This window comes from Babylonia areolata, chromosome 26, assembly GCF_041734735.1.
Source record: "Babylonia areolata isolate BAREFJ2019XMU chromosome 26, ASM4173473v1, whole genome shotgun sequence".
Lineage (NCBI taxonomy): Eukaryota > Metazoa > Mollusca > Gastropoda > Neogastropoda > Buccinidae > Babylonia > Babylonia areolata.
In genome coordinates this window covers 44196569-44222985 of record NC_134901.1, presented here as the reverse complement: position 1 = coordinate 44222985, position 26417 = coordinate 44196569, and the positions used below count along the sequence as shown (strand labels likewise).

Below are 26417 nucleotides of genomic sequence, written 5' to 3'. Positions count from 1 at the left end.
GCGATGCGTCCGTGGTGGCGGCCGTGACATCGGATCACGCGACCCCCCACGCGGCTTGCCTCGACCGTCTCGGATCCAATAGCGACCGAGGCGTGTAGGGATGCCCTCCCCTGGTGTAGGGAGGAAGGTGGACCACTAGGGGACACGCTTGCCCATACGCGTGCACCCCCCCCGCCCCCCTTGTCCGGATCACCCGATCCAAGGGAGGCAACCCCTGCTTCGGCACCCTTGCCGGTGACTGCCGCAGTTATTTCCCTTGCACCGGCACTGCTCCTCGCCTTCAGTGCGAGTGTGTGCACGGTCCTACCAAGCTATGCGGTGATGACCCCATCTGCCACACCGCCGAGTGCTGCTGTTTCCCATCCACTAATGGTGTCTCAGCAAGCTACTCAACCAAACAATCGGCAACTCATCGTTAAACTTGCTGCAGCAATTATGCACCACTCTGCCTTCCGGTGCCGCGCCTTGCGCCCACAGAGCAGGTACGTGCACGCCCCATCGGAACTTCGGCAGTGTTGGATTCTTCTGCCCCATTGCCTAACTCTGCTGTTTCCCAGACTAATATTGGCACTTCCACGTTGGAGTACCTCTTATATCATATCATATATCAATATCAAGGCGTGCAAGCCTGACAAGGCCTTTTACCCGCTTGAAGTGGGGAAGAAAAAGAGAGTCCCCACGTATGTCTGTTGCATTTTTCAACATTGAGTGCGCAGTGCTTGAAAAATCAGAAAATATGTAAACGAGTTTTGTATTTAAAGTTTTCACAATGAATATCAAGATAATTCTTACATGTATTAATAACTCGATCCTGCCTCTCGGCAGTGCTCGGGCCGATCTTGTCTATCACTTGATCCGTCAACACACAACTGACAACTGAACGCCGGTCCTCTCGCAGGAGCTGTTCGCGAGATTGGACCGCCGTTCAGCAACAGGGGGATGCACATCCCACGGCAAGCCGACGGACTTGTCACCCCCTCGCCCACGACGCCCATAACACTGGATTACGGCGCCGTCATGCCACATGCCCTGACCGTCTCGCGCCCGATGGCAACCGATTCGGGTTGGGATGCCCACGGCACTAAGGGGCATTATAATTATTCCCCTTGCGCTCGTTTTCACCTGTGTCGGTTACGGTGGCATCGAACCACGGACTCTCACACACAACATGACACTCCTCCCTGTTCAGCGAGGACACGTCGCACAAGGGGGATATGTGCTCTAAAGTCACATTCCTTTTCGATGATTTTCGGCGCCAAGGGAGGCAACTCCACATTTGTAACCTAGGCGCTCGAAGCTGTGGTTAGTTTCGCCGACACAGCACATCACTCCTGCCCCCCGTGCTGTCCACCAACGATGTTTTCTTTCGGTTTCTCATTGGGTCCTCATGCCCAGTCAGGGACTTTACACATCTTTGCATAGCAACTGCACTTTTCTTGCTGTTTCTCAGGCTATTGGCTACAGGAAATGCATCACAATATGTCCCCTTCTATCCATTTGATTTATTATCACAAGCAACAATCACGAAATATATATAGAAAAATCTATACATATTTAAAAAAAAAAAAAAAAAAAAATCTATATATATGTATATATATATATATATATATATACATATATATATACACACACACATATATACATATATATGAGATATATTGCTACATTCATACGCATTTCTGCTTTCACGTATAGATGCGTACTTATCCATCGGTATACACATGTGTATGTGCTTATGGGATAGGTTCACACGACTTTCATATTAACATGTACAATTATATTTCTATCTCAATTCATTGACATCTGTTCATTGAGATTCCCTACATAGCAATATAGGCACACTTGCATTTGCGGCCTTCTGTTCACAATGCCCAGAACTCTCTGCCTCTACGTACTGGCACTTTATTCATATGCGTATGTACATCTCATATGTAGGTGCATGGACAGATTCCTTTCCATTGATGATTATGCACACTTACCCACTTACTTGGGTATATCGGTGCACGCTACACGTATGCTTATACAGCTGCTTATTTCTTGTGTCTCGATCTCTTGTCATTGGCATACTTCTGACATCACTTGAGCTGATGGAAGTTTTTATTCCCTTGGCACATATATGTATTCATTTTCATAAATTCATCCCTACCTTGCTTTTGGAGGACGACTGCACTCACAAAAATAAAATAAAATAATAATAGCCTCATTCACGCCTGAATGTATGCTCCTTCACATTTCAATAGTGGCTGGTCCTTAGGGATCCACACATACCCCCTTCACACCCACAGGGCTAAGAATGCCTCTCTTGGTGCAAGGACGGACAAGGCAACCCGACTCATTTGCCTGCAACAATCACCCATAAGGCTGGAGATGCACAAGGAAGGGTGAGGCAGTCCAACTTAGAGGTGCCACTCTGGACACACATGCCTTTCATTCCTTCCAAGTTTGTAAGGCATCCCTTCTTTCTCCCCTTGCCTACAACAACCCTTGGTTTGCACCACTGTGATTGTGACAAAAGCTCCACACAGGCCCTACATCCTAGCCAGCCTTCCCATGAAGAGGTGTCTATCTTGCCTTACAAGTTTTAGCGGACCCAAAAACTGCCCACTGGGCAGGAGACAATCACCCTCAGCCCATCTCTTCTACTCCTCTCTAGTAGCAGAAAGCCTGGGTCATAATTGTTTTCCTCTACATTTGGGAGAAAGGCATATTGACGAGGACGGATGCGTCCCACAAAGCACAACGAACCGTCCATTAGCCACAGGGGTGTACCTTTCTGCCCACTCATACCAGCACGGCAGATGCCGCATTCAAACACATCAGTTCACCCCATCACCTTGCTTGAACACAAATCCAGCATCAACGTCTCACACAATTGGCGTTCGAGAGCACTTTCTGCACTTAGTCTTCCCTGCCCGATCCTTTCGGCCTCTACACACAACCACTGCTGTGGTTACAGATGGCCATTCCTCCTCAAGCACTGTCTTTCCAATGAGACACTTCCAGAGGTTGCTAGCCTAGGCAGGCTATCCCATCATGGAGCCCCAGCCTTCGGTCAAGGGACTGTCAGAGGATGACTTTGTTGTCACTTCGGAAGCAAGCACCATGTCTTTCTGACACACGGTTGCACCACAAGACCCCGTCAACTCTCTCCGGCTTCCTTACATTGCAACATAATCTGCATGGTGAACACCTTCGTCCCTGAAGCACACAGCAGCTGTTTCCTGGTTTACCCATGCTGATTGGTGTCCTCCTAGGAACAGTATATGATGATCAGTCGAGTACGACAGTCTCCATCAGAACAGCAGAGGAGGCATCTGCTGTCCAGTCTATTCGGGCTGGAATTCGATTATACAATTTATAGTAGAGAGTGTTTTGCCCAAGTTGCATCCCCGGTCCCTCAATCAAGAGGGCCTTAGGACTCATAATTGGGAAGGTTCCCAAAGGCTACTTAGGCCTAAGGCTACAGCACTAAGTCCCAGTGCAATTTGACTTCTAGTCTGAGAGACATAGTCATTCATGAAAGACTAAGCTGCAAATGATTTCCCTTTGCAATTAAGAAACCACTGGCCATACTAAAAACGTATGTCAGATCAGTGCCTTGATGTCAATAGCCAGTACAACACATCTTGAGCCACTTACCTCCCTGCCCCGCCCCGCTCCATCCCAGACTCAGTGCGCACCACACACAGCCAGAGGCCTGTCATGGATCCGGTCCCCTTTCTCACTAAAAAACCTTCAGCAAAAATTTTCCCCATGGAAACCCTCTTCCATTTGGGAATTCCATCACTGAATGAGACTCAGTGACCTGTGGGCACATGAAATGCACTTCCACAGCCTGATCCAACCCAGCCATTGACTGCCGACAACTTTCTGCAGGTTACTCCAACAGGCCACACTCAGGCAGAGAAGCCACCAAGCCTTCCGTATGCCCCTTCATGATGGTACCTACCTGGGCAATTACACAACCCTGTCCCAGAGACACCAGGGACATCAAGTCTTTTGTTGCCAAATGTCTGCCATCCTATGCATAGGCAACATACCAGTGCTGTCATTTTTTGACAACGTCAAAAAAGGGGGGGGGCCAGGGGCGGGGGAGTGCCCATCGCCTGTCAGCTCGCATGGAGGAGCTCCACAGATCTGGCTGTCATGCCTGAGGCAGGCCCAACACGGTGACCTACCTCTGTCTCGTGCCACAGTTTCCTTCAAACACAAAAACCACTTCCACTATCGGCCCACATCCGTTGTGGAATCATCAGATCAAACCACATGCGCACCTCCTTGCATTGACGCTCATCCGCGCTCATCTGCTCAGCTGTGGTCCACAGTCCTCCCCCACAATACAGCTGTGGACCTCTGTCTTCTTTACCCGCACTAATGTCCTTAGGCGACACAGTACACTCTACTTTCGTCAAATTCTACTTGAGGGACACCTATCGCCTAAGGGATAATGGCTCATCGACTTCTACCAGAGATGTCGCACGCCTGCGGGTTGATGGCGCAAGAGCCATCGCTTCTGTGGTAGCTGCACAACAGACCATCACAGCTCACAGACAGTAGAACAGGCGAGCCCTCCACCTTGTCGTGCTATTCTGCACTAGTTGGGTCACGGTTAAGTATGTGTAATTAAAAGGAAATTTTCTATCTAAAATTACGTTTAAATAACATACTTACCGTGACCCAAATTTAAGACCCTCCCGTCCTCCCCGCTTCCTGTTCTTCCTGCTTGCTGCGCTGGTGATGGCATATTGCCGTCAAAAGAGGGCGATAACCAGCGGGACAAAGGGGAGGTTACCTACTTCCGGGAGGTTATCGGCCGTAGTTTCGTCTGCTCCGCATGGGCGGATAGTTTGCACAGGACAGGAATGTCAGACCCCTGCCGGAGTCTGCACTAGTTGGGTCACGGTAAGTATGTTATTTAAACGTAATTTTAGATAGAAAATTAACTTTGCTGCAAACTCAAGGGAGAGCGTGTGGCTTCAGAGCAGAGCCACCTTTTTTTATGTGTGTTTGTTTTTTTGTTGCTTTATTAAAATTAGTTTTGTGTGGCAACAAACATCTAGAAGTCACCAGAGGAGGTGGTGGAGGTCTGGAGTCGACCGGAGGGAGCGGAGGAAGTGGAGGAGGCGGTGGGTTGGCGTTGTTGAGAGGGCCAGAAATAGAGGGCCCAGAGTGTCCGCGAATCGATTGCGATCACGCCTTAATCTCCCAATCGAACCATATAATTATGTGACCTGGATGAAGACAAAATTTGACAAAAAACAAGAATGCCAGAGAATCGACAGACAGGCAGAAAATACAAAAAAACTTAGCCGTATGAAGAGCACAGGAACAGGAGTCATAATGGCTGCCAGAAAAAGAGGGCGCTAGCCAGCGGGATAAAGGGGAGGTTACCTACTTCCGGGAGGTTATCGGCCGTAGTTGCTTTCGTTTTCTCCGCATAGGCGGATAGTAGTTTGCACAGGACCGGAATGTCAGACCCCTGCCTGAGTCTGCACTAGTTAGGTCACGGTAAGTGTGTTATTTAAACGTAATTTTAGATAGAAACTTTCCTTTTATTTATTTTAAATCCTTTTTAGAGTAAAAGTATGGGAATAAATAGAAAAAAACAAAAAACCCAGCAACAAGCAAATCATGTTTCAGTTTTATCCACCAAAAAAGCAACATTTTGTCACAAGCAAGGTTGTCTACAACAGTATGTGTGTCTGTGAAGGAAATCAACCCATTGCATCAGTCATTATTTTTTTCAGACAGTCCTCAACTTTTTAACGGGAAGTGACACACTTTACAAAGGCAGTGTTTCAGCTTTCTAAGTGTACAGTGGTTGTTTCCCTTTGACTGTTCAGTGCCAGTGTGAGAGAAAAGCGCTGATCAACATGTGATTGGCATTTACGTGAGAAAAAGGCAGTGAATGACCATGTGTTGGTTAGCAAGGTAGCGTCAATTTAGAGTGAGAAGTTACAGAGAGTGATGGGCAAGTCGTGTTTTCCATGTGTGTGTGGGAGACTTGCCAGAAATGGAGACAGTTGATGTGTTGAGCAGTGCAGCGCCCCCCACGACCCAGCCAGGTCACAGGACCAGTCACAGTGGGAGACTGGTGGTAACAGTGTCAAAACCTGTTTCACTGTGTCTGGATAGTATTCAAGTCCTGCCCCCCCCCTCCCCCTGCTGAGCTGTAGGTGTATTGAAATGTTGTTTTTAATTACACATACTTAACCGTGACCCAACTAGTGCAGACTCCGGCAGGGGTCTGACATTCCTGTCCTGTGCAAACTACTATCCGCCTATGCGGAGAAAATGAGAGAACTACGGCCGATAACCTCCCGGAGGTAGGTAACGTCCCCTTTGTCCCCCTGGCTAGCGCCCTCTTTTTCCGGCAGCCATCTCGACACCTGTTCCTGTGCACTTCATACGGCTAAGTTTTTCGCATTTTCTATCTGTCTATCGATTCTTTGGCGTTTGTTTTGTGTCCAATTATGTCTTCAAACACAAGGTTCGTAGGGTCCTTTCAAGTCCTTTTAAGTCCTTAGGAATTGGATTTTGGTCAAAAGGCCTTTTAAGTGCTTTGATTCAGCAAGTTGGTCCTTTTAACTCATCAGGAGGTCCTTTTAATTTTTGAAAGGTACTGTTAAGTCCTGTTTTATGAAGAGAAAGAGACTTGAGAACGAAACTGAAACACCTTCGAAACCAAAACCGCAAGTTGCAAAGCGCGTTGAAAGATGCCGACGCGATCGTCTGAAACTCAGTACTTACTGTAGGAGGATACAGCCTATAGGCCTAGGCCCTAACAGTAGTGCGCTTTCTGCTCGGTGGCAGACGCGAAGCGTGGTACAGTGGCTGTGAGTCACGCCTGCTGCTGCTGCTTTGCTTAGGCCTAGCCTACAGTGACGTGAATTGTAAAGACTAAATACGACAGTCGAATGGGATTAGCTGTTCTTCCGTTTATGAGAGGTAAGTGTCTGCTGTTCTGCATGTCAAATAGATTGGGGTGTACTGTAAAGTCATGTCGGCAAAGGTCCTTTTAAACTGATTTGAGGTCCTTATAAAGTCCTTTAAAGGTCCTTTTTTGGCTTCATGCCCACCACCTGGGAACCCTGAAACAGGTCGCACAATTATGTAGCTTGATGGGAGATAGGGCTAAAATTAAGGCACGATCGCAATCGAAAAAAACCTATTCAGTGCGTGACTTTGCCACAGGGACACTGTTATCACCTCACCACCAGACGGCAGCACTGGAGCAGCTTGTGGAAAAGATTCCGGCTCCTCACCAGATGGCAGCACCACGGTGGCAGTGGACGGTGCTGCCACCAGCTCCTTCGGCACATTTCAGTACTGGAGACTGCCGCTGCCCTCTGTGGATCCGAACCTGGTCAGTGGAGGCCAGCAGGACCACAGCAATGCTGCAGCAAAGGTACACCTTCAGTTTTCAGTTTCAGTTTCTTAAGGTGTCACTGCTCTTGGACAAATCCATATATAATAATAATAATAATAATGGATACTTATATAGCACACTATCTAGAAATCTGCTCTAGGTGCTTTACAAAAACGCTTTGTTAACGTTACCTACTTCCGGGAGGTTATCGGCCGTAGTTCTCTCATTTTCTCCGCATAGGCGGATAGTAGTTTGCACAGGACAGGAATGTCAGACCCCTGCCGGAGTCTGCACTAGTTGGGTCACGGTAAGTATGTTATTTAAACGTAATTTTAGATAGAAAATTTCCTTTTTGAGACGAGATTTAAAAGATACGAGGGAATCAGAATGACGGAGGTTATCAGGGAGCTTGTTCCACGTCTTTGGCGATTGAAAAGAAAACGATATATGCTACACCGCATCTACTTGGCAGATGGCTGACCAGCAGCATAACTTGATGTCAAAACAGGGCTGAGGAGCTGCTGTAAGTGTAACTGCTGTAACGCCAGCTAGTGGAGTGGGGCCTGGAGGTAGTGTGTGTGCCTGGGAAGGGAGGTAATCTAAGCACACTGGTGGGAATCCCCATACTTTCCATTATTTCCTCTGTAGCTGTAGCTACTTTCGTTTTCTCCGCATAGGTGGATAGTAGTTTGCACAGGACAGGAATGTCAGACCCCTGCCCGAGTCTGCACTAGTGGGTCACGGTAAGTATGTTCACATACTTAACCGTGACCCAACTAGTGCAGACTCCGGCAGGGGTCTGACATTCCTGTTAGATAGAAAATTTCCTTTTCCTGGCAAAATTGTGTTGAAAAACTTTGATAGGAAAACTAATACACCTGCAAGCAGAAGAGAGACTGGTGCTGTCACAGTTGCCACATGTTCTCCAATTTTTAGTTAAAATACGCACAGGGCAAAATGCCTTGTAAACGCTTAACCCCTGCTTTGAAAAAAGAAAGATGATGTTCATGAACTAATGATAATTTAGTATGCAAGTTATGATCATGTTGCTTGACGAAAGTAATGTCGATTTAGATCGAAAGAATAGTAAGTATGCAGTGAGATGTCAATGTGTGACTGAAAACCCAAGTGAGAAAAACCAACCCAACTGTCGGCTCCCCAAATCTGATGACAGGCGGTGACGGTGAACGGCAACGCGTGCATCGACACTGACGTCGTCATGTCCTCAGTCAACAACGACAGACACCACAGGAAGTCTCCGTTTTTTGGGGCGGGGGGCGAGGAGGAGGTGGACTTAGCGTGCTGTGAGCTGCAGAGTGTGGACACGAAGGGAGTGGGGGAGGTGATCTGCAGCATCGGGGACATCCGGGTGGGGGACCACAGCACGGGCGATGTCACCATGGACCTGGAGGAGCCGTTTGCTGGTAAGAGAGGGTGCTGGTTGACGAAATCCAGCCGCAGACACGACCATGCACCGCACACCCAGAAATCGCATGACTTTTTCATGTTTTTTTAATCTGATACTCACAGAAATGAGTGATCAAAAGAAAGTGAAAAACAAGGTTTATATGTATTCTTATCGCTCCACTTCCGCGCTTGGGGCGAGTCTTGTCCAAGTGTCGGTTGATTCATGGGGGACTGCCATTGGAGGGACGTGGTGGCGGGCGGTCTACACTCTGGGGGAGACGCTTACTCAGTCTGGCTCCACGACTAAGCTAAGCCATTGTCTTCAGCAGGGGGCTTCGTAGGGGGTGTCCTAAGTACGTTCAATCAGAACAGGCACTACCGAACACCACCACAGTGACTCAGCAGCAGTGCAGGGTCTCCTCTGGTGTGTGGCCTCCTGGCGACCTAACATCAGTGGTTCCCTGTGGACTGCTGGTGCTGGGAACTGAAACAGACGAACCTGGGGGTGACTGTGTATGGGGGACTCGGAATGAGCGTTGTGGGAGTAATGCCACTGAAACGGTGCAGATGATGGGGCAGCAAAAAAAAAAAAAAAAAAAAAAAGAAAGAATAAAAATACAGATATATATATATATATTCTTAACTTTTGTACATGGATGCAGATGAAGCTGTTCCACAGTCCACACAAAAAGGTAGCTGAACAGTCCCAAGAAAAATAGATTTCGTGATGTCAGTCACCACACTATTCTTGTCGCTATTCTATCACTGATTACACATTGGGCTCCTTGGTATCCATTGGAAACACTAAAAACAACAACACAACATTAGCTTCTTCTACTTTATCTTCTTCATCTGAGCCTTGTTCTGACACTGATTAACTAGTTTTTTGCAGTTTAAAACCTCAAGTCGACTGGCTAGCTGCAATCTTACTGAATCCGTCGAGTCTAAATTTAGACTTCAGTGAGTTCGTCTTTCAAACGAACCCTCGCACACAGTCAGTGTCAAGGGAGGAAAATTTCCTTTTGGAAACAATCATTTGCAAATATGTTTCTTCCTTTAAAGTGTCACAGTCTCAGTAGATTCTACTTTTAAATGTGATGGAGCATCTTCAACGCTAAGGTCATGCTGTCCGTACATGTATGCAGAACAGCGTGATTGAGTTAACTCTCTGCCCTCTGATAGAAAAATCCCAAGGGAACTTCTACATCCTGTGTGAAGGGAGGTAACTCCACACTGAACTCACACATACTAAACAAACCAACAAAAAAAAAAAAAATCATATAAATTCAGTCTTTAACTATTTTGTTGCGGAAGTCAGCTCATGATATGCAGAAAACGTCATAGTTTCACTGGGAACATTTTAGTTGTGAAGAATATTTTGTTTTTATTGTTTTTTTTTTTTGTTTTTTTTTAAACGAATCTACTGTGTTGTTGAAAAGTCTAAAGCTGTGTGTGCATTGAAGATGATGAAAACTGATTCTGACTGAGTGATCTGTTGTGTGTGTGTGTGCTCATTTTTTCATTCCCAATAGTCAGCTACAAGTAAAGATAATTCATCATTACAGTTGCCCTGGATTTAAGGCATGACTAATCAATCATTCTCAGCCATTTTTACCCCCCCCCCCCCCCCCCCCCCCAAAAAAAAAGAGGGCGCTAGTCAGGGATGCCAAGAGGAGGTAACCTACTTCCGGGAGGTTATTGGCTGTAGCGACTTCCGTTTTCTCTGCATAGGCAGGTAGTGGTTTGCACAGGACAGGAATCGGACCCCTGCCGGAGTCTGCACTAGTGGGTCACGGTAAGTATGTTTCTTAAACGTAATTTTAGGGAAGAAAATTTCTTATTTTGAACATTCATAGCTCCAGAAGATCGAAGCTGTCCAGAGACGAGCAGCACGGTTTGTGGTCAACCGGTACCACAACACATCTAGTGTCACCGCAGTGATCGACAGACTGCAATGGCCGACGGAAGGTAGCTAGGCTTGCCATGCTACGGAAAATAATGGACGAAGAGGCGATCGTCGACAAAAGCTGCATCGTGCCAGCCCCACTCAGACAAAGAAGGAAACATTCTCGCCAGCTCAACCAGATCCGGTGTAAAACCCAATACAGACAATATTCCTTCTTCCCCAGAACGATACATGACTGGAACAACCTGCCTGAAACAGCTATAGCAGCAGACACCTTGGACACCTTTACGTCTAGGGTGCCCCCCAATCAGTAGTTAATTAGATAACAGGTCCCCTGTGGAAAGAAGTGAGAAATGTCCTCCTGCTCTCAGTGCATTGTGGTGGGACTGCTAAAAGCCTATTCAGAGTGGATGACAATGGTCAAATCATTGTTTCTTTATGTTATACTTCATGCCTGCATTGCAATAGACATGAAATATACCATGCATTTAGCTCCAGGAATTTAGGTTGCTAAAGCTGGACATTACCCGAAACATGTGATCCCGTTGAAATTTCAGCCTCAGGGCCTTCGACCTTGGCAAATGCTGGCCCATCTAAACTTGACTGAGAATGAAAACACAGAAAGATGTCAATCGCAAGTTTAATGACAGATGACTGGAAGAGTTTGACGTGCTAATTTCTGCACAGTCAGCATCCAAGGTTCACAGTTGAAAAATACTTTTGGCAAGCTGGCCACTTGGCCAAAAAGAAAGAGAAATAAAGAAAATACAGAGACAAGCTGACACAGTGACAGAAAATTCAGCTGAGGAATTCTGTCAGTAGAAACAGAACCAGAGGTGGGTTTGAAGTGGATGGATAAATGAAGATCAGAATTCAGTTGATCATTATAATAATAATGGTATTTATATAGTGCTGAATCTTGTGCAGAGACAATCAGAGCGCTTTCACACCAGTCATTCACACGCATGCATAACTCTAAAACTGTGGAAACTAAAGACAAGTAATGGCAGGCAAGGAGGCTATTTTGGGAAGAGGTGGGTTTTAAGGCCAGACTTGAAAGAGCTGAGAGTGGAGACTTGACAAAGCGAAAAAGGAAGTTCATTCCAATCGCAAGGTCCAGAGACAGAGAAAGAAAGGTGGCCAACAGTCGAGTGTTTGAATCTGGGTATGCGTAAACAGAGTGGATCCGAAGCCAATCGTAGTGAGCGAGATGGAGTGTAGAGGTGAAGGCAGCCACAGAGATAGGAAGGGGCAGTTTTGTGAACACATTTATAACATAGAGTGCTGATCTTGTACTTTATTCGGTGTGAGACAGGGAACCAGTGGAGATGTTGCAAAAGAGGAGTCATGTTTGGGTTATTACTGTCTGTTACCTGATGCCTGATAGCAGCATGCTGAATTTCAGTTTAATTACACATACTTAACCGTGACCCAACTAGTGCAGACTCCGGCAGGTGTCTGACATTCCTGTCCTGTGCAAACTACTATCCACCTATGCGGAGAAAATGAGAGAACTACGACCGATAACCTCCCGGATAGTAGTTTGCACAGGACAGGAATGTCAGACCCCTGCCGGAGTCTGCACTAGTTGGGTCATGGTAAGTATGTTATTTAAACGTAATTTTAGATAGAAAATTTCCTTTTTGTTTTATGTTTTGTTTCATGTGACTTGGTGCTTTACTCTTTAGACAAGTTTTTGTTTTGTATTCTTCTTTTTTTTCTCTCTCTTTTTAAAGTTATGTTTGTGACAGTAATATATAACAGCACAGATCATGCTAGCAGTCATTTCATGATACTGGCATTGATACACATTTGTTGTTGTTGTGACTGCAGTTTTTGAAAAAATAAGTTTTTTTTATTGTTTAAAAAAAAACCAAACACTTTCACATTGGATTTCAGTTTAACCAGTCTTTGTGTGTATGTATGTGATGTCTGTAATGATAATTATAATAATTAATATTTATATAGGCCTGAATCTTGTGCAGAGACAAATCAAAGCGCTTTCACACCAGTCTGTCACATGCATCAAACAAACCAACCACCAACCAACCACCAAAGCAACAAGCTGAAACAGGTGGTGATTTATTAAGACTGTCCCTCAAAATTTGTAAAATGAGCCCCCCAAAAGGTGAGACAAAGGTCATGATATTGACCTTCAAAATTGTAGGTGCATGGAGAACAGTGCTTTGTTGGTGCCTGTGTCCAGATGTGTGCGGTGACCTCAGCTACATGGACGAGGACCCCACACCCCAACAGCAGCCAGATGACGCCATCCTGGCACGGCAACAGGTGAGGGAGGTGTGGCTGTTTCCACAGCACGTCAGCCTTGTCTTTCATTTTGGTGTCATTTACTGTACCATGTCAAACTGATGCAAACTAGGCCTATCGGTTTGCTCTGCTTGGCCAAATTTCGCGCGGCTAACAGTGAAAAGATGACCTGTCTTGCCCGGTCTGCTCTTAGCCAATCAAACGCCTCTAAAAGCTATAAGCGCTGAATCATTCCTTTGGCCAAGGCTGTCCACGCAATCTTGTCAGGTTTACGCTGTGTCTCGTCTTACGCTTTTTTTTGGCTATTAAGCGTATCTTGTCTTTCATTTTACCATTAACTCTTCCAGCAGGAGGAAGGTGGCAGAATGGTTAAGGCGCTCAGCTGCCAGTACAGAGAGTTGGTGAGGGTGTGGGTTCGAATCCCACTCTTGCCCTCTCTTCCAGGGTTGACTGGAGAATCGAAGTGAGCGTCCAGTCGTTCAGATGAGATGAGAACCGGCAGTCCTGTGTGCAGGACGCACTTGGCGAACCCATGGCAACGAAAATGTTGTCCTCTGGCAGATGGCCTTGTGGAGTGATGGCCAAGAGGTAACGCGTCCGCTTATGAAGCGAGAGAATCTGAGCGCGCTGGTTCGAATCACAGCTCAGCTGCTGATATTTTCTCCCCCTCCACTAGACCTTGAGTGGTGGTCTGGACGCTGAGTCATTCGGATGAGACGATAAACCGAGGTCCTGTGTGCAGCATGCACTTAGCGCATGTAAAAGAACCCACGGCAACAAAAGGGTTGTTCCTGGCAAAATTTTGTAGAAAAAGCCACTTCGATAGGAAAAACAAATAAAACTGCATGCAGGAAAAAATACAAAAAAATGGGTGGCGCTGTAGTATAGCGACGCGCTCTCCCTGGGGAGGAGAGCAGCCCGAATTTGACACAGAGAGATCTGTTGTGATCAAAAGAAATACAACAACAATAATAATCTGTTGCAGAGCTGTCGGTCAGGCATCTGCCTAGACAGATGTGGTGCAGCGTCTATGGATTTGTTCCAACACACCTCCGCCTCTTTTAGAAACTGAAATTGAAACCTGAAATCTTCCATCGCCAGTTTCTGTGTGAAAAAACACACTCCCCTGTGCAAAATGTTTTTTGATAAGTTAACGATGCTGTCGGTAGCGGGCTTGGGTTCAAGTCCAAACACCACAGTGGACTGGTTCACTTCAAACTATGTCAGTGGGCAAAGTTTTATCATTTGTATTTGTATATCTTTTTTATCACAACACATTTCTCTGTGTGAAATTCGGGCTGCTCTCTCCCAGGGAGAGTGCGTCGCTACACTACAGCGCCACCCTTTTTTTTTTTTTTTTTTCCTGCGTGCAAGTTTTTTATTTGTTTTTCCTATTGAAGTGGATTTTTCTACAGAATTTTGCCAGTAACAACCCTTTTCTTGCCATGTGTTCTTTTACGTGCGCTAAGTGTGTGCTGCACACGGGACCTCGGTTTATCGTCTCATCCGAATGACTAGCGTCAAGACCCCCACTCAAGATCTAGTGGAGGGGGAGAAAATATCGGCAGCTAAGCCGTGATTTGAACCAGCACGTTCAGATTCTCTCGCTTCCTAGGTGGACGCGTTACCTCTAGGCCATCACTTCACTGCCAGCACAGCAGGGCGTAGGTACAGAAAACGGGGTTATGCACCAAAAATGTTACATGTCTATGTGAGAGTATTGGCTGGCTGTATGAATGACACCAATGGATGAGGTTGATAATGGAAGCTGTCAGCTCTACCCAGGTAGGAGGCAGCTCGTTGTGCCAATGAATCAGTGTTTGTAAAGCGTGTGGAGCTTGGTCTGACTTGAGGATGGGTGCTACATATATAGGTATCCATATCACCATATTTTGGTTGTGTATTTCACAGAACGTCAGTATCCATATCATCATATTGTGGTTGTGTATTTCACAGAACGTCAGTATCCATATCATCATATTGTGGTTGTGTATTTCACAGAATGTCAGTATCCATATCATCATATTGTGGTTGTGTATTTCACAGAACGTCAGTATCCATATCACCATATTGTGGTTGTGTGTTTCACAGAACGTCGTTCCGCACTGCCTTCTGGAGCAGTTCCTGGGGATGACGGATCCATCACAGGCGGTGACAGTGGACACAGACATCACGGTGTTCTGCGCCTACACTCTGCCGTCCGTGGCGTCCGCACTGGGGCCTGGCAACTGGCCCTGCATCCAGCGCCTCTACCACTCCCTCACCCAGTCTTCCCTGGTAAGTTTACGTTGGTTGTTGACTCACTTAGTACCCCCGAAAACGGAGTATGGCTGCCTGTATGGCTGGGTAAAAACGGTCATGCACGTAAAAGCCCACTTGTGCACATACGAGAGAACGTGGGAGTTGCAGCCCACGCATGAAGAAGAAGAAGAAGACTCACTTAGTACTGCCAGTTAGCTCCCCTGACTTTCCCTACAGACGACCCATTTGTATGGGTAAGAATTAAAATCGCCGAAGACGGGCGCAATAGCCGAGTGGTTAAAGTGTTGGACTGTCAGTCTGAGGGTCCCGGGTTCGAATCACGGTGACGGCGCCTGGTGGGTAAAGGGTGGAGATTTCTATGATCTCCCAGGTCAACATATGTGCAGACCTGCTAGTGCCTGAACCCCTTTCGTGTGTATATGCAAGCAGAAGATCAAATACGCACGTTAAAGATCTTGTTATCCATGTCAGCGTTTGGTGGATTACGGAAACAAGAACATACCCAGCATGCACACCCCCGAAAACGGAGTATGGCTGCATACATGGCGGGGTAAAAACGGTCATACACGTAAAAGCCCACTCGTGTGCATACGAGTGAACGCAGAAGAAGAAGAAAAATCACCGAAAAACAAATGTTAGAATTTATGAACTGATTCAAACACCTTACTGTCGGTGGCTGCTCTTTCTCTGTCTCTGGACCTTGCATTTGGAATGCTCTTTCTCTGTCTCTGGACCTTGCCTTTGGAATGCTCTTTCTGTCTCTGGACCTTGCCTTTGGAATGCTCTTTCTCTGTCTCTGGACCTTGCCTTTGGAATGCTCTTTCTCTGTCTCTGGACCTTGCATTTGGAATGCTCTTTCTCTGTCTCTGGACCTTGCATTTGGAATGCTCTTTCTCTGTCTCTGGACCTTGCATTTGGAATGCTCTTTCTCTGTCTCTGGACCTTGCATTTGGAATGAGCTCCCCCCTCTGTGCTTCGTCAGGTCTCCGCACTCAGCTCTTTCAAGTCTGGCCTTAAAACCCACCTCTTCCCTAGAGATATCCTCCCTTCCCTGTTCCATTTTTGTTTTTCAGTCTAAGAGTTATGCATGCATGTGTGACTGACTGGTGTGAAAGTGTGTGATTTGTATTTGTATTTCTTTTTTATCACGTCAGATTTCTCTGTGTGAAATTCGGGCTGCTCTCCCCAGGGAGAGCGCGTCGCTACACTACAGCGCCACCCAATTTTTTTTGGTATTTTTTCCTGCCTGTAGTTTTATTTGTTTTTCCTTTCAAAGTGGATTTTTCTACCGAATTTTGCCAGGAACAACCCTTTTGTTGCCGTGGGTTCTTTTACGTGCATGGGACCTCGGTTTATCGTCTCATCCGAATGACTAGCGTCCATACCACCACTCAAGGTCTAGTGGAGGGGGAGAAAATATCTCTGCACAAGATTCAGTTATTAACTGACAACTTCTAAAACCAGACCACCACTCAAGGTCTAGTGGAGGGGGAGAAAATATCTCTGCACAAGATTCAGTTATTAACTGACAACTTCTAAAACCAGACCACCACTCATGGTCTAGTGGAGGGGGAGAAAATATCTCTGCACATCATTAGTTGGGGGAACAAAATATCAAACTTCCCTCCTTTCTGATGCAGTGAGATGGATGAAGAGGTGTCCATATTATTTGTTTGAAATTTGTATACACTGACTTGTTATTTAAATAAATCCAGGAAGCACAAAGAGTTTGAAACAAATTAATTTCAGAACATTATTTTGCCTGATCATCTAATTCTTGTTGTCTGCCTTTGTGATGAAACTGGAACCTGTTACCACCCTCCTGCTGCTCACAAGCACAGCAACCCACACTGCATTTATTGGTTGCAATGGGGAGCAGAAAAGGTCAGTTATGTTCTTTATGGAAATAAGGTGCCACTCCAAAAATTCAAAACTATCTACCCCCTGGGCTCTTCTATTGAAATGGTTGTAAACTTCTGCATTCACTCGTATGCACACGAGTGGGCTTTTAACGTGTATGACCGTTTTTACCCCGCCATGTAGGCAGCCATACTCAGTTTTCGGGGTTGTGCATGCTGGGTATGTTCTTGTTTCCATAACCCACTGAACGCTGACATGGATTACAGGATCTTTAACGTGCGTATTTGATCTTCTGCTTGCGTATACACACGAAGGGGTTCAGGCACTGGCAGGTCTGCACACATGTTGACCTGGGAGATCGGAAAAATCTCCACCCTTTTACCCACCAGGCGCCGTCACCGTGATTCGAACCCAGGACCCTCAGATTGACAGTCCAACGCTTTAACCACTTGGCTATTGCACCTGTCGAAATGGTTGTAAACAAAAGAGGACTCATTAAACGGATTTTTTGATTGACAGTTTTTATTCTCAGACATCTGTCCCTTCCAGATCAAAGTTCGGGAGGCCCTGGCAAGGTCCCTCCACCAGATGGCGCTGATCATGGGTGAGGGCATCACCCGACAGGACCTGCTGCCTGTCTTCAGGGCGTTGCTGCAGGACACGTACCAGGTACGGTTTGGCGTCCTGCAGCACCTGAGTAAGTTCCTTGAGGTGAGTAGCTCTTGTCTCCTGGTGGTGATGTGGTTTGGGATGTAATGAACTCTCAGATTTATGATTTATATTATAATAGTGTGTACTAACACATGTCTTAAGTATGATAATCTTGTATTTCAGTTATCTTTGCATGTGTATTTGTGTATATGTAATTTGTGTTTGTGGTAAACTTTGACACCAAACTTGTTTTAGAATTAATAATAAATAATAATAATGGATACTTATATAGCGCACTATCCAGAAATCTGCTCTAGGTGCTTTACAAAAACGCTTTTGTTAACATAAAACATTATATCTATGTTACATACACACCAAAATGTGACTACACACACACACACACACACACAAGAATTAGCATTAATATAAAAGTGAATTAAGTTCTTTCCACACATTCTGTTATGACATTGTACTTCTGGGAAAGGCTCAAGAAGTAGTGACATTTTTCTGTCTTATTCAGAAAATTTAGCACTTTTATGTAACATGCTGACACGCTGATTATTAGCAGTCTTTTTGTAATTTTTTTTGGTTAAAATAGGAACTTCTTTTGCTTAGTTAGGAAGTTATACATATCTTTAAGCTGCAATGAAATCATCCTTTCTAATGGGGCGTTATTCTGATTATACAAGGGGAGATGATTTTCTTCCATTTTAAAATATGACTTTGGGCATTGACAGGCTTTTGTGGCTAATGCATTGCTTTGACCATTCCCCAGTCCTAGCTCTGGCTGGGTACCATCTACAGATGACATGCATGTGCATGCGCACACACACGCACACATGCGCTCGCGCGTGCACACACACACACACACACACACACAGATTGCACCCCCCCCCCAACACACACACACGCACACGCAAACACACGCACGCACTCTCTCTCTCTCTCTCTCTCTCTCTCTCTCTCAGGGAAGAAAAGTGTGTGACTTGGACTAACATTGGAAGTGTTATATTTCTACAGCATTAAAAAAAAAAGAAGAAAAAGAACAATGAATAAACAAATAGTGTGCATCACAAGGTGAGGGTGTAGGTAAAACAGTACATCACAAGGTGAGGGTGTAGGTAAAACAGTACATCACAAGGTGAGGGTGTAGGTAAAACAGTACATCACAAGGTGAGGGTGTAGGTAAAAACAGAGTATATCACAAGGTGAGGGTGTAGGTAAAACAGTACATCACAAGGTGGGGGTGTAGGTAAAACAGTATACATCACAAGGTGAGGGTGTAGGTAAAAACAGAGTACATCACAAGGTGAGGGTGTAGGTAAAACAGTGTACATCACAAGGTGAGGGTGTAGGTAAAACAGTGTACATCACAAGGTGAGGGTGTAGGTAAAACAGTGTACATCACAAGGTGAGGGTGTAGGTAAAACAGTATACATCACAAGGTGAGGGTGTAGGTAAAACAGAGTACATCACAAGGTGAGGGTGTAGGTAAAACAGAGTACATCACAAGGTGAGGGTGTAGGTAAAACAGTACATCACAAGGTGAGGGTGTAGGTAAAACAGTGTACATCACAAGGTGAGGGTGTAGGTAAAACAGTGTACATGACAAGGTGAGGGTGTAGGTAAAACAGTACATCACAAGGTGAGGGTGTAGGTAAAACAGTGTACATCACAAGGTGAGGGTGTAGGTAAAACAGGGTACATCACAAGGTGAGGGTGTAGGTAACAGTATACATCACAAGGTGAGGGTGTAGGTAAAACAGTATACATCACAAGGTGAGGGTGTAGGTAAAACAGTATACATCACAAGGTGAGGATGTAGGTAAAACAGTACATCACAAGGTGAGGGTGTAGGTAAAACAGTGCATCACAAGGTGAGGGTGTAGGTAAAACAGTATACATCACAAGGTGAGGGTGTAGGTAAAACAGTGTACATGACAAGGTGAGGGTGTAGGTAAAACAGTACATCACAAGGTGAGGGTGTAGGTAAAACAGTGTACATCACAAGGTGAGGGTGTAGGTAAAACAGGGTACATCACAAGGTGAGGGTGTAGGTAACAGTATACATCACAAGGTGAGGGTGTAGGTAAAACAGTATACATCACAAGGTGAGGGTGTAGGTAAAACTGTACATCACAAGGTGAGGATGTAGGTAAAACAGTACATCACAAGGTGAGGGTGTAGGTAAAACAGTAGATCACAAGGTGAGGGTGTAGGTAAAACAGTACATCACAAGGTGAGGGTGTAGGTAAAACAGAGTACATCACAAGGTGAGGGTGTAGGTAAAACAGAGTACATCACAAGGTGAGGGTGTAGGTAAAACAGTACATCACAATGTGAGGGTGTAGGTAAAACAGTACATCACAAGGTGAGGGTGTAGGTAAAACAGTACATCACAAGGTGAGGGTGTAGGTAAAACAGTGTACATCACAAGGTGAGGGTGTAGGTAAAACAGTGTACATCACAATGTGAGGGTGTAGGTAAAACAGAGTACATCACAAGGTGAGGGTGTAGGTAAAACAGTACATCACAAGGTGAGGGTGTAGGTAAAACAGTATACATCACAAGGTGAGGGTGTAGGTAAAACAGTACATCACAAGGTGAGGGTGTAGGTAAAACAGTACATCACAAGGTGAGGGTGTAGGTAAAACAGTACATCACAAGGTGAGGGTGTAGGTAAAACAGTATACATCACAAGGTGAGGGTGTAGGTAAAACAGAGTACATCACAAGGTGAGGGTGTAGGTAAAACAGTACATCACAAGGTGAGGGTGTAGGTAAAACAGTATACATCACAAGGTGAGGGTGTAGGTAAAACAGTGTACATCACAAGGTGAGGGTGTAGGTAAAACAGTGTACATGACAAGGTGAGGGTGTAGGTAAAACAGTACATCACAAGGTGAGGGTGTAGGTAAAACAGTGTACATCACAAGGTGAGGGTGTAGGTAAAACAGGGTACATCACAAGGTGAGGGTGTAGGTAAAACAGTGTACATCACAAGGTGAGGGTGTAGGTAAAACAGTGTACATCACAATGTGAGGGTGTAGGTAAAACAGTATACATCACAAGGTGAGGGTGTAGGTAAAACAGTACATCACAAGGTGAGGGTGTAGGTAAAACAGTATACATCACAAGGTGAGGGTGTAGGTAAAACAGGGTACATCACAAGGTGAGGGTGTAGGTAAAACAGTGTACATCACAATGTGAGGGTGTAGGTAAAACAGTACATCACAAGGTGAGGGTGTAGGTAAAAACAGTACATCACAAGGTGAGGGTGTAGGTAAAACAGTATACATCACAAGGTGAGGGTGTAGGTAAAACATTACATCACAAGGTGAGGGTGTAGGTAAAACAGTGTACATCACAAGGTGAGGGTGTAGGTAAAACAGTGTACATCACAAGGTGAGGGTGTAGGTAAAACAGGGTACATCACAAGGTGAGGGTGTAGGTAAAACAGGGTACATCACAAGGTGAGGGTGTAGGTAACAGTATACATCACAAGGTGAGGGTGTAGGTAAAACAGTATACATCACAAGGTGAGGGTGTAGGTAAAACAGTATACACCACAAGGTGAGGGTGTAGGTAAAACAGTGTACATCACAAGGTGAGGGTGTAGGTAAAACAGTGTACATCACAAGGTGAGGGTGTAGGTAAAACAGGGTACATCACAAGGTGAGGGTGTAGGTAAAACAGGGTACATCACAAGGTGAGGGTGTAGGTAAAACAGTGTACATCACAAGGTGAGGGTGTAGGTAAAACAGTATACATCACAAGGTGAGGGTGTAGGTAAAACAGTATACATCACAAGGTGAGGGTGTAGGTAAAACAGAGTACATCACAATGTGAGGGTGTAGGTAAAACTGTACATCACAATGTGAGGGTGTAGGTAAAACAGTACATCACAAGGTGAGGGTGTAGGTAAAACAGTACATCACAAGGTGAGGGTGTAGGTAAAACAGAGTACATCACAAGGTGAGGGTGTAGGTAAAACAGTACATCACAAGGTGAGGGTGTAGGTAAAACAGTACATCACAAGGTGAGGGTGTAGGTAAAACAGTACATCACAAGGTGAGGGTGGTGTGGTGTCGCCAGGTGCTGTGTGCGGCTGACAGGAGGGAACAGCTGATGTCCCTGGAGGGATGTCTGTGGGTGGACAGTCCCCGGGCGTGGCGCTTCAGACTGGAGCTGGCACAGTGAGTACACACCTGACACGTCAGGCTTGGTTTTTGGCGTCAGGAAATCAGGGGGAAATCTCCTAGCAAGCACGTAAAAGCGCATACTCAAGTCAAGACTTTATTTTTGTCCTCTTGAAATCTGGAAAATTTCCTTGCAACCACATAAAAACAGAAACTAAAGTGAGTCTGTTGTTTCCTCATAAAATTTCCTCGCAAGCATGTAAAAGCACAAACTAAACTCACTTTATTATTATGACCATCAGAACAGCAGAGGAGGCAACTGCTGTCCCGACTAACTGGACTAGAATTTGATTATAGTGGAGAGTGTCTTGCCCAAGTTACATCCCCACAATCTCAGCCAAGAGGGCTTTGGGACAATTGGCGTTGTGATGGTCCCCACAGGCCAACTAGCCCCCATGGACTCGGCACTGACACCCAGCACAATCTTGCCTCCTTCTTTGAGAGTCAAAGTCCTTCACTAAACACTAAGCTGTTAACTCACCCAGTACGGCCAGTCCTCTCTTCTCCTCTACACAGACCCCTCGGATGTCCAGTGGGTGTCTGAATAACCCAACCTTTAGCTTCCGTCGTCAGAATTGTGGTATTCTTTGTCAACATTCACGTCTTCAGTATAAGAGCCTTCCGCTTGCAATATTTTGATGATGGTAATTGGGGTGAAATGCTGTTAACGTTGTCTCTTTCGCCGTTCGTATGGAGAGAGTTAATGAATTCCCTTTGCAGTGGAGAAACCATTGATGGTACAGGTCATTGCTCATTTTGCTGTTGGTCCAACTGTAAGAGTTTTATCATTTCACTGACTGTTGAATGATGTGATGTTGTTGCACTGTGATGACAGGTATGTAACAGAGTGAAATTATTATCTTTTCCCAGCTTAGAGGAGAGAGAGAGAGTGTGTGAATGTGTGTGTGTGTGTGAATGTGCGTGTGTGTGTGCATGTTCATGTCCCTGTGAGCCTTTGGAATGATTTGCACTTTTCTTTCACATGCAAAATATTCTTCATGTAGGATGAATGTGCTGCATCTTGATATGTTTTTACCGAGTTCTCCTACCTTTCCTTGGATAAGTTACCATCATCAAAATATTGCAAGCGGAACGCTCTTATACTGAAGACGTGAATGTTGACAAAGAATACCACAATTCTGACGACGGAAGCTAAAGGTTGGGTCATTCAGACACCCACTGGACATCCGAGGGGTCTGTGTAGATGAGAAGAGAGGACTGGCCGTACTGAGTGAGTTAACCCTTCACTTTCCGTTTCCTATCCTTGTACTCCATCATGCTCCCCGTTTTGAATAAAGGACTTTGAAAAGAACGTCAAGACTGAACCAGTCTGGTCAGAGGACCCTATCCAACTGTAACAGGTGAATGGTGTGTGACGTCGCTGATGACAGGTGAATGATGTGTGACGTTGTTGCACTGTGATGACAGGTGAATGATGCGTGACATCGTTGCACTGTGATGACAGGTGAATGATGTGTGCGTCGTTGCACTGTGATGACAGGTGAATGATGTGTGACGTCGTTGTGACGACAGGTGAATGATGTGTGACGACGTTGCACTGTGATGACAGGTAAATGATGTGTGACATCGTTGCACTGTGATGACAGGTTAATGATGCGTGACGTCGTTGCACTGTGATGACAGGTAAATGATGTGTGACATCGTTGCACTGTGATGACATGTTAATGATGTCTGACATCGTTGCACTGTGATGACAGGTTAATGATGCGTGATGTCGTTGCACTGTGATGACAGGTGAATGATGTGTGACGTCGTTACACTGTGATGACAGGTGAATGATGTGTGACGTCGTTGCACTGTGATGACAGGTGAATGATGTGTGTGACGTCGTTCACTGTGATGACAGGTGAATGACGTGTGACGTCGTTGCACTGGGATGACAGATGAATGACGTGTGTGACATCGTTGCACTGTGGTGACAGTTGAATTATGTGTGACTTCGTCGCACAGTGATAACAGGTGATTGACGTGTGACGTCGTTGCACTGTGATGACAGGTGAATGACGTGTGACGTCGTTGCACTGGGATGACAGGTGAATGATGTGTGACGTCGTTGCACAGTGATAACAGGTGAATGACGTGTGACGTCGTTGCTCTGTGATGACAGGTGAATGATGTGTGTGACGTTGTTGCACAGTGATAACAGGTGAATGACGTGTGACGTCGTTGCACTGTGATGACAGGTGATTGACGTGTGACGTCGTTGCACTGTGATGACAGATGAATGACGTGTGACGTCGTTGCGTGTTGACAGACAGCTGGTGTCACTGTGTGACCTGTGTGACGCCACCTCTCTGCGGTGCTGTGTCGTTCCCCTGGGCAGCCGGCTGTGTCAGGACGCTGTGGCTGAGGTTCGAGGGGCTGCCGTCACTGTGGTGAGTCATGCTGCGTGGCTGGCAAGTTTGGTCTCTCCTCTTTCTCTCTGTTTGTCTCGGTCTGTCTTTCCTGCTCTCTTTTTCTCTCTCTCCCTCCATTATAGATACAGAACATGCAATAACACTGATTTGATTTTGTCCATTATGCAAAGATTTGACAGAAAATGAAATGCACTTTGTCCTTTGTTGTCCAGCTTTGAGGAATATTCGATTCGAGAATCATTTATTAAGCTCAAATATTATAGACAACCAAATATGTTTAAATTGAACTTGTTAATGTCTTCAACCTCCTGTGAAATTGTTAGAAACCTTGCTTTGTATTTATATAAAGCTTTCAAAGTCTGAGAAACTATTACGTCATGAAAACATTTTCGTTGCCAGGCTACTTTTCATTTGGAACTTATATCGTGTTTTCTATGTATGTTGTATTACGTGAATTGTTTATTTGTTTTGGTTTTTCTTTGTTTTTCATTGTAGTCTGTTCACATACCCCTTCATTAGGGGCCTTGGCCTATATGAATGAATTATCTTGAATCTTGAATCTCTCTCCCTCCCTCCCTTCCTCCCTGTCTTTCTCCGTCTCTGTTCCTCTGTTGTCTGTCTCTCTGTTAACCTGCTCTCTCTCTCTCTCTCTCTCTCCCTCCCTCCCCTCCTCACTGTCTCACTGTCTGCCTCTTTGTTTGCCTTCTATCTGTGTGTCTATCTATCTATCTTTCTATCTGTCTGTCTATCTCTCTGTCCCTGTTACTGTTTTCCCTGCTCTCTCTCTTGTTTCTCTCTTTCTCCTTTCTCCTCAGTCTCCCTCTCCTCACTCTCTCCTCTGTGTCTTGCTCCTCCCTGTCCTCTCTCTCTCCTCTATATCCCTCTCCTCTCTCTCCTCTATACCCCTCTCCTCTCTCTCTCTATATATATATATCCCTCTCCTCTCTCTGTATCCCTCTCCTCTCTCTGTATCCCTCTCCTCTCTCTCTCTCTCCTCTATACCCCTCTCCTCTCTCTCTCCTCTCTCTCTCTCTCTCTCTCTCTCCTCTATATCCCTCTCTGTCTCCCCTCTATATCCCTCTTCTCTCTCTCTCTCTCTGTATCCCTCTCCTCTCTCTCTGTATCCCTCTCCTCTCTCTGTATCCCTCTCCTCTCTCTCTCTCTGTATCCCTCTCCTCTCTCTGTATCCCTCTCCTCTCTCTCTCTGTATCCCTCTCCTCTCTCTGTATCCCTCTCCTCTCTCTCTCTGTATCCCTCTCCTCTCTCTCTGTATCCCTCTCCTCTCTCTCTCTCTCCTCTCCTCTATATCCCTGTCCTCTCTCTCTCTATATATATATATATATCCCTCTCCTCTCTCTCTCTGTATCCCTCTCCTCTCTCTCTGTGTATATATATCTATATATCCCTCTCCTCTCTCTCTCTCTCTGTATCCCTCTCTCTCTCTATATATACCTCTCCCCTCTATATCCCTCTCCTCTCTCTCTCTCTCTCCCCTCTATATCCCTCTCCTCTCTCTCTCCTCTGTATCCCTCTCCTCTCTCTCTCCTCTCTTGACTGTAACTTGTGGAAGTGTTCATTCTGACTGTAACTTGTGGAAGTGTTCATTCTGACTGTAACTTGACTGTAATTTGTGGAAGTGTTCATTCTGACTGTAACTTGTGGAAGTGTTCATTCTGACTGTAACTTGTGGAAGTGTTCATTCTGACTGTAACTTGACTGTAATTTGTGGAAGTGTTCATTCTGACTGTAACTTGTGGAAGTGTTCATTCTCAGACTGTAACTTGTGGAAGTGTTCATTCTGTAACTTGTGGAAGTGTTCATTCTGACTGTAACTCGTGGAAGTGCTCATTCTGACTGTAACTTGTGGAAGTGTTCATTCTCAGACTGTAACTTGTGGAAGTGTTCATCCTGACTGTAACTTGTGGAAATGTTCATTATCAGACTGTAACTTGTGGAAGTGTTCATTATGACTGTAACTTGTGGAAGTGTTCATTCTGTAACTTGTGGAAGTGTTCATTTTGACTGTAACTTGTGGAAGTGTTCATTCTCAGACTGTAACTTGTGGAAGTGTTCATTCTGACTGTAACTTGTGGAAGTGTTCATTCTGACTGTAACTTG

At 45.5% G+C, this 26417-nt stretch overlaps 1 protein-coding gene across 1 annotated transcript in view; it reads left to right on the top strand.

Moving 5' to 3' along the window:
• LOC143300328 (serine/threonine-protein phosphatase 4 regulatory subunit 1-like) overlaps positions 1-26417 on the top strand; it is a 56250-nt gene that overhangs the window by 23127 nt on the left and 6706 nt on the right. The window contains exons 12-18 of the mRNA XM_076613929.1: positions 7195-7408; positions 8544-8793; positions 12889-12971; positions 15042-15227; positions 17622-17783; positions 21818-21918; positions 24197-24317. Coding sequence (XP_076470044.1) covers positions 7195-7408; positions 8544-8793; positions 12889-12971; positions 15042-15227; positions 17622-17783; positions 21818-21918; positions 24197-24317 — 1117 coding nt within the window. The remainder of the gene's footprint in view (positions 1-7194; positions 7409-8543; positions 8794-12888; positions 12972-15041; positions 15228-17621; positions 17784-21817; positions 21919-24196; positions 24318-26417) is intronic.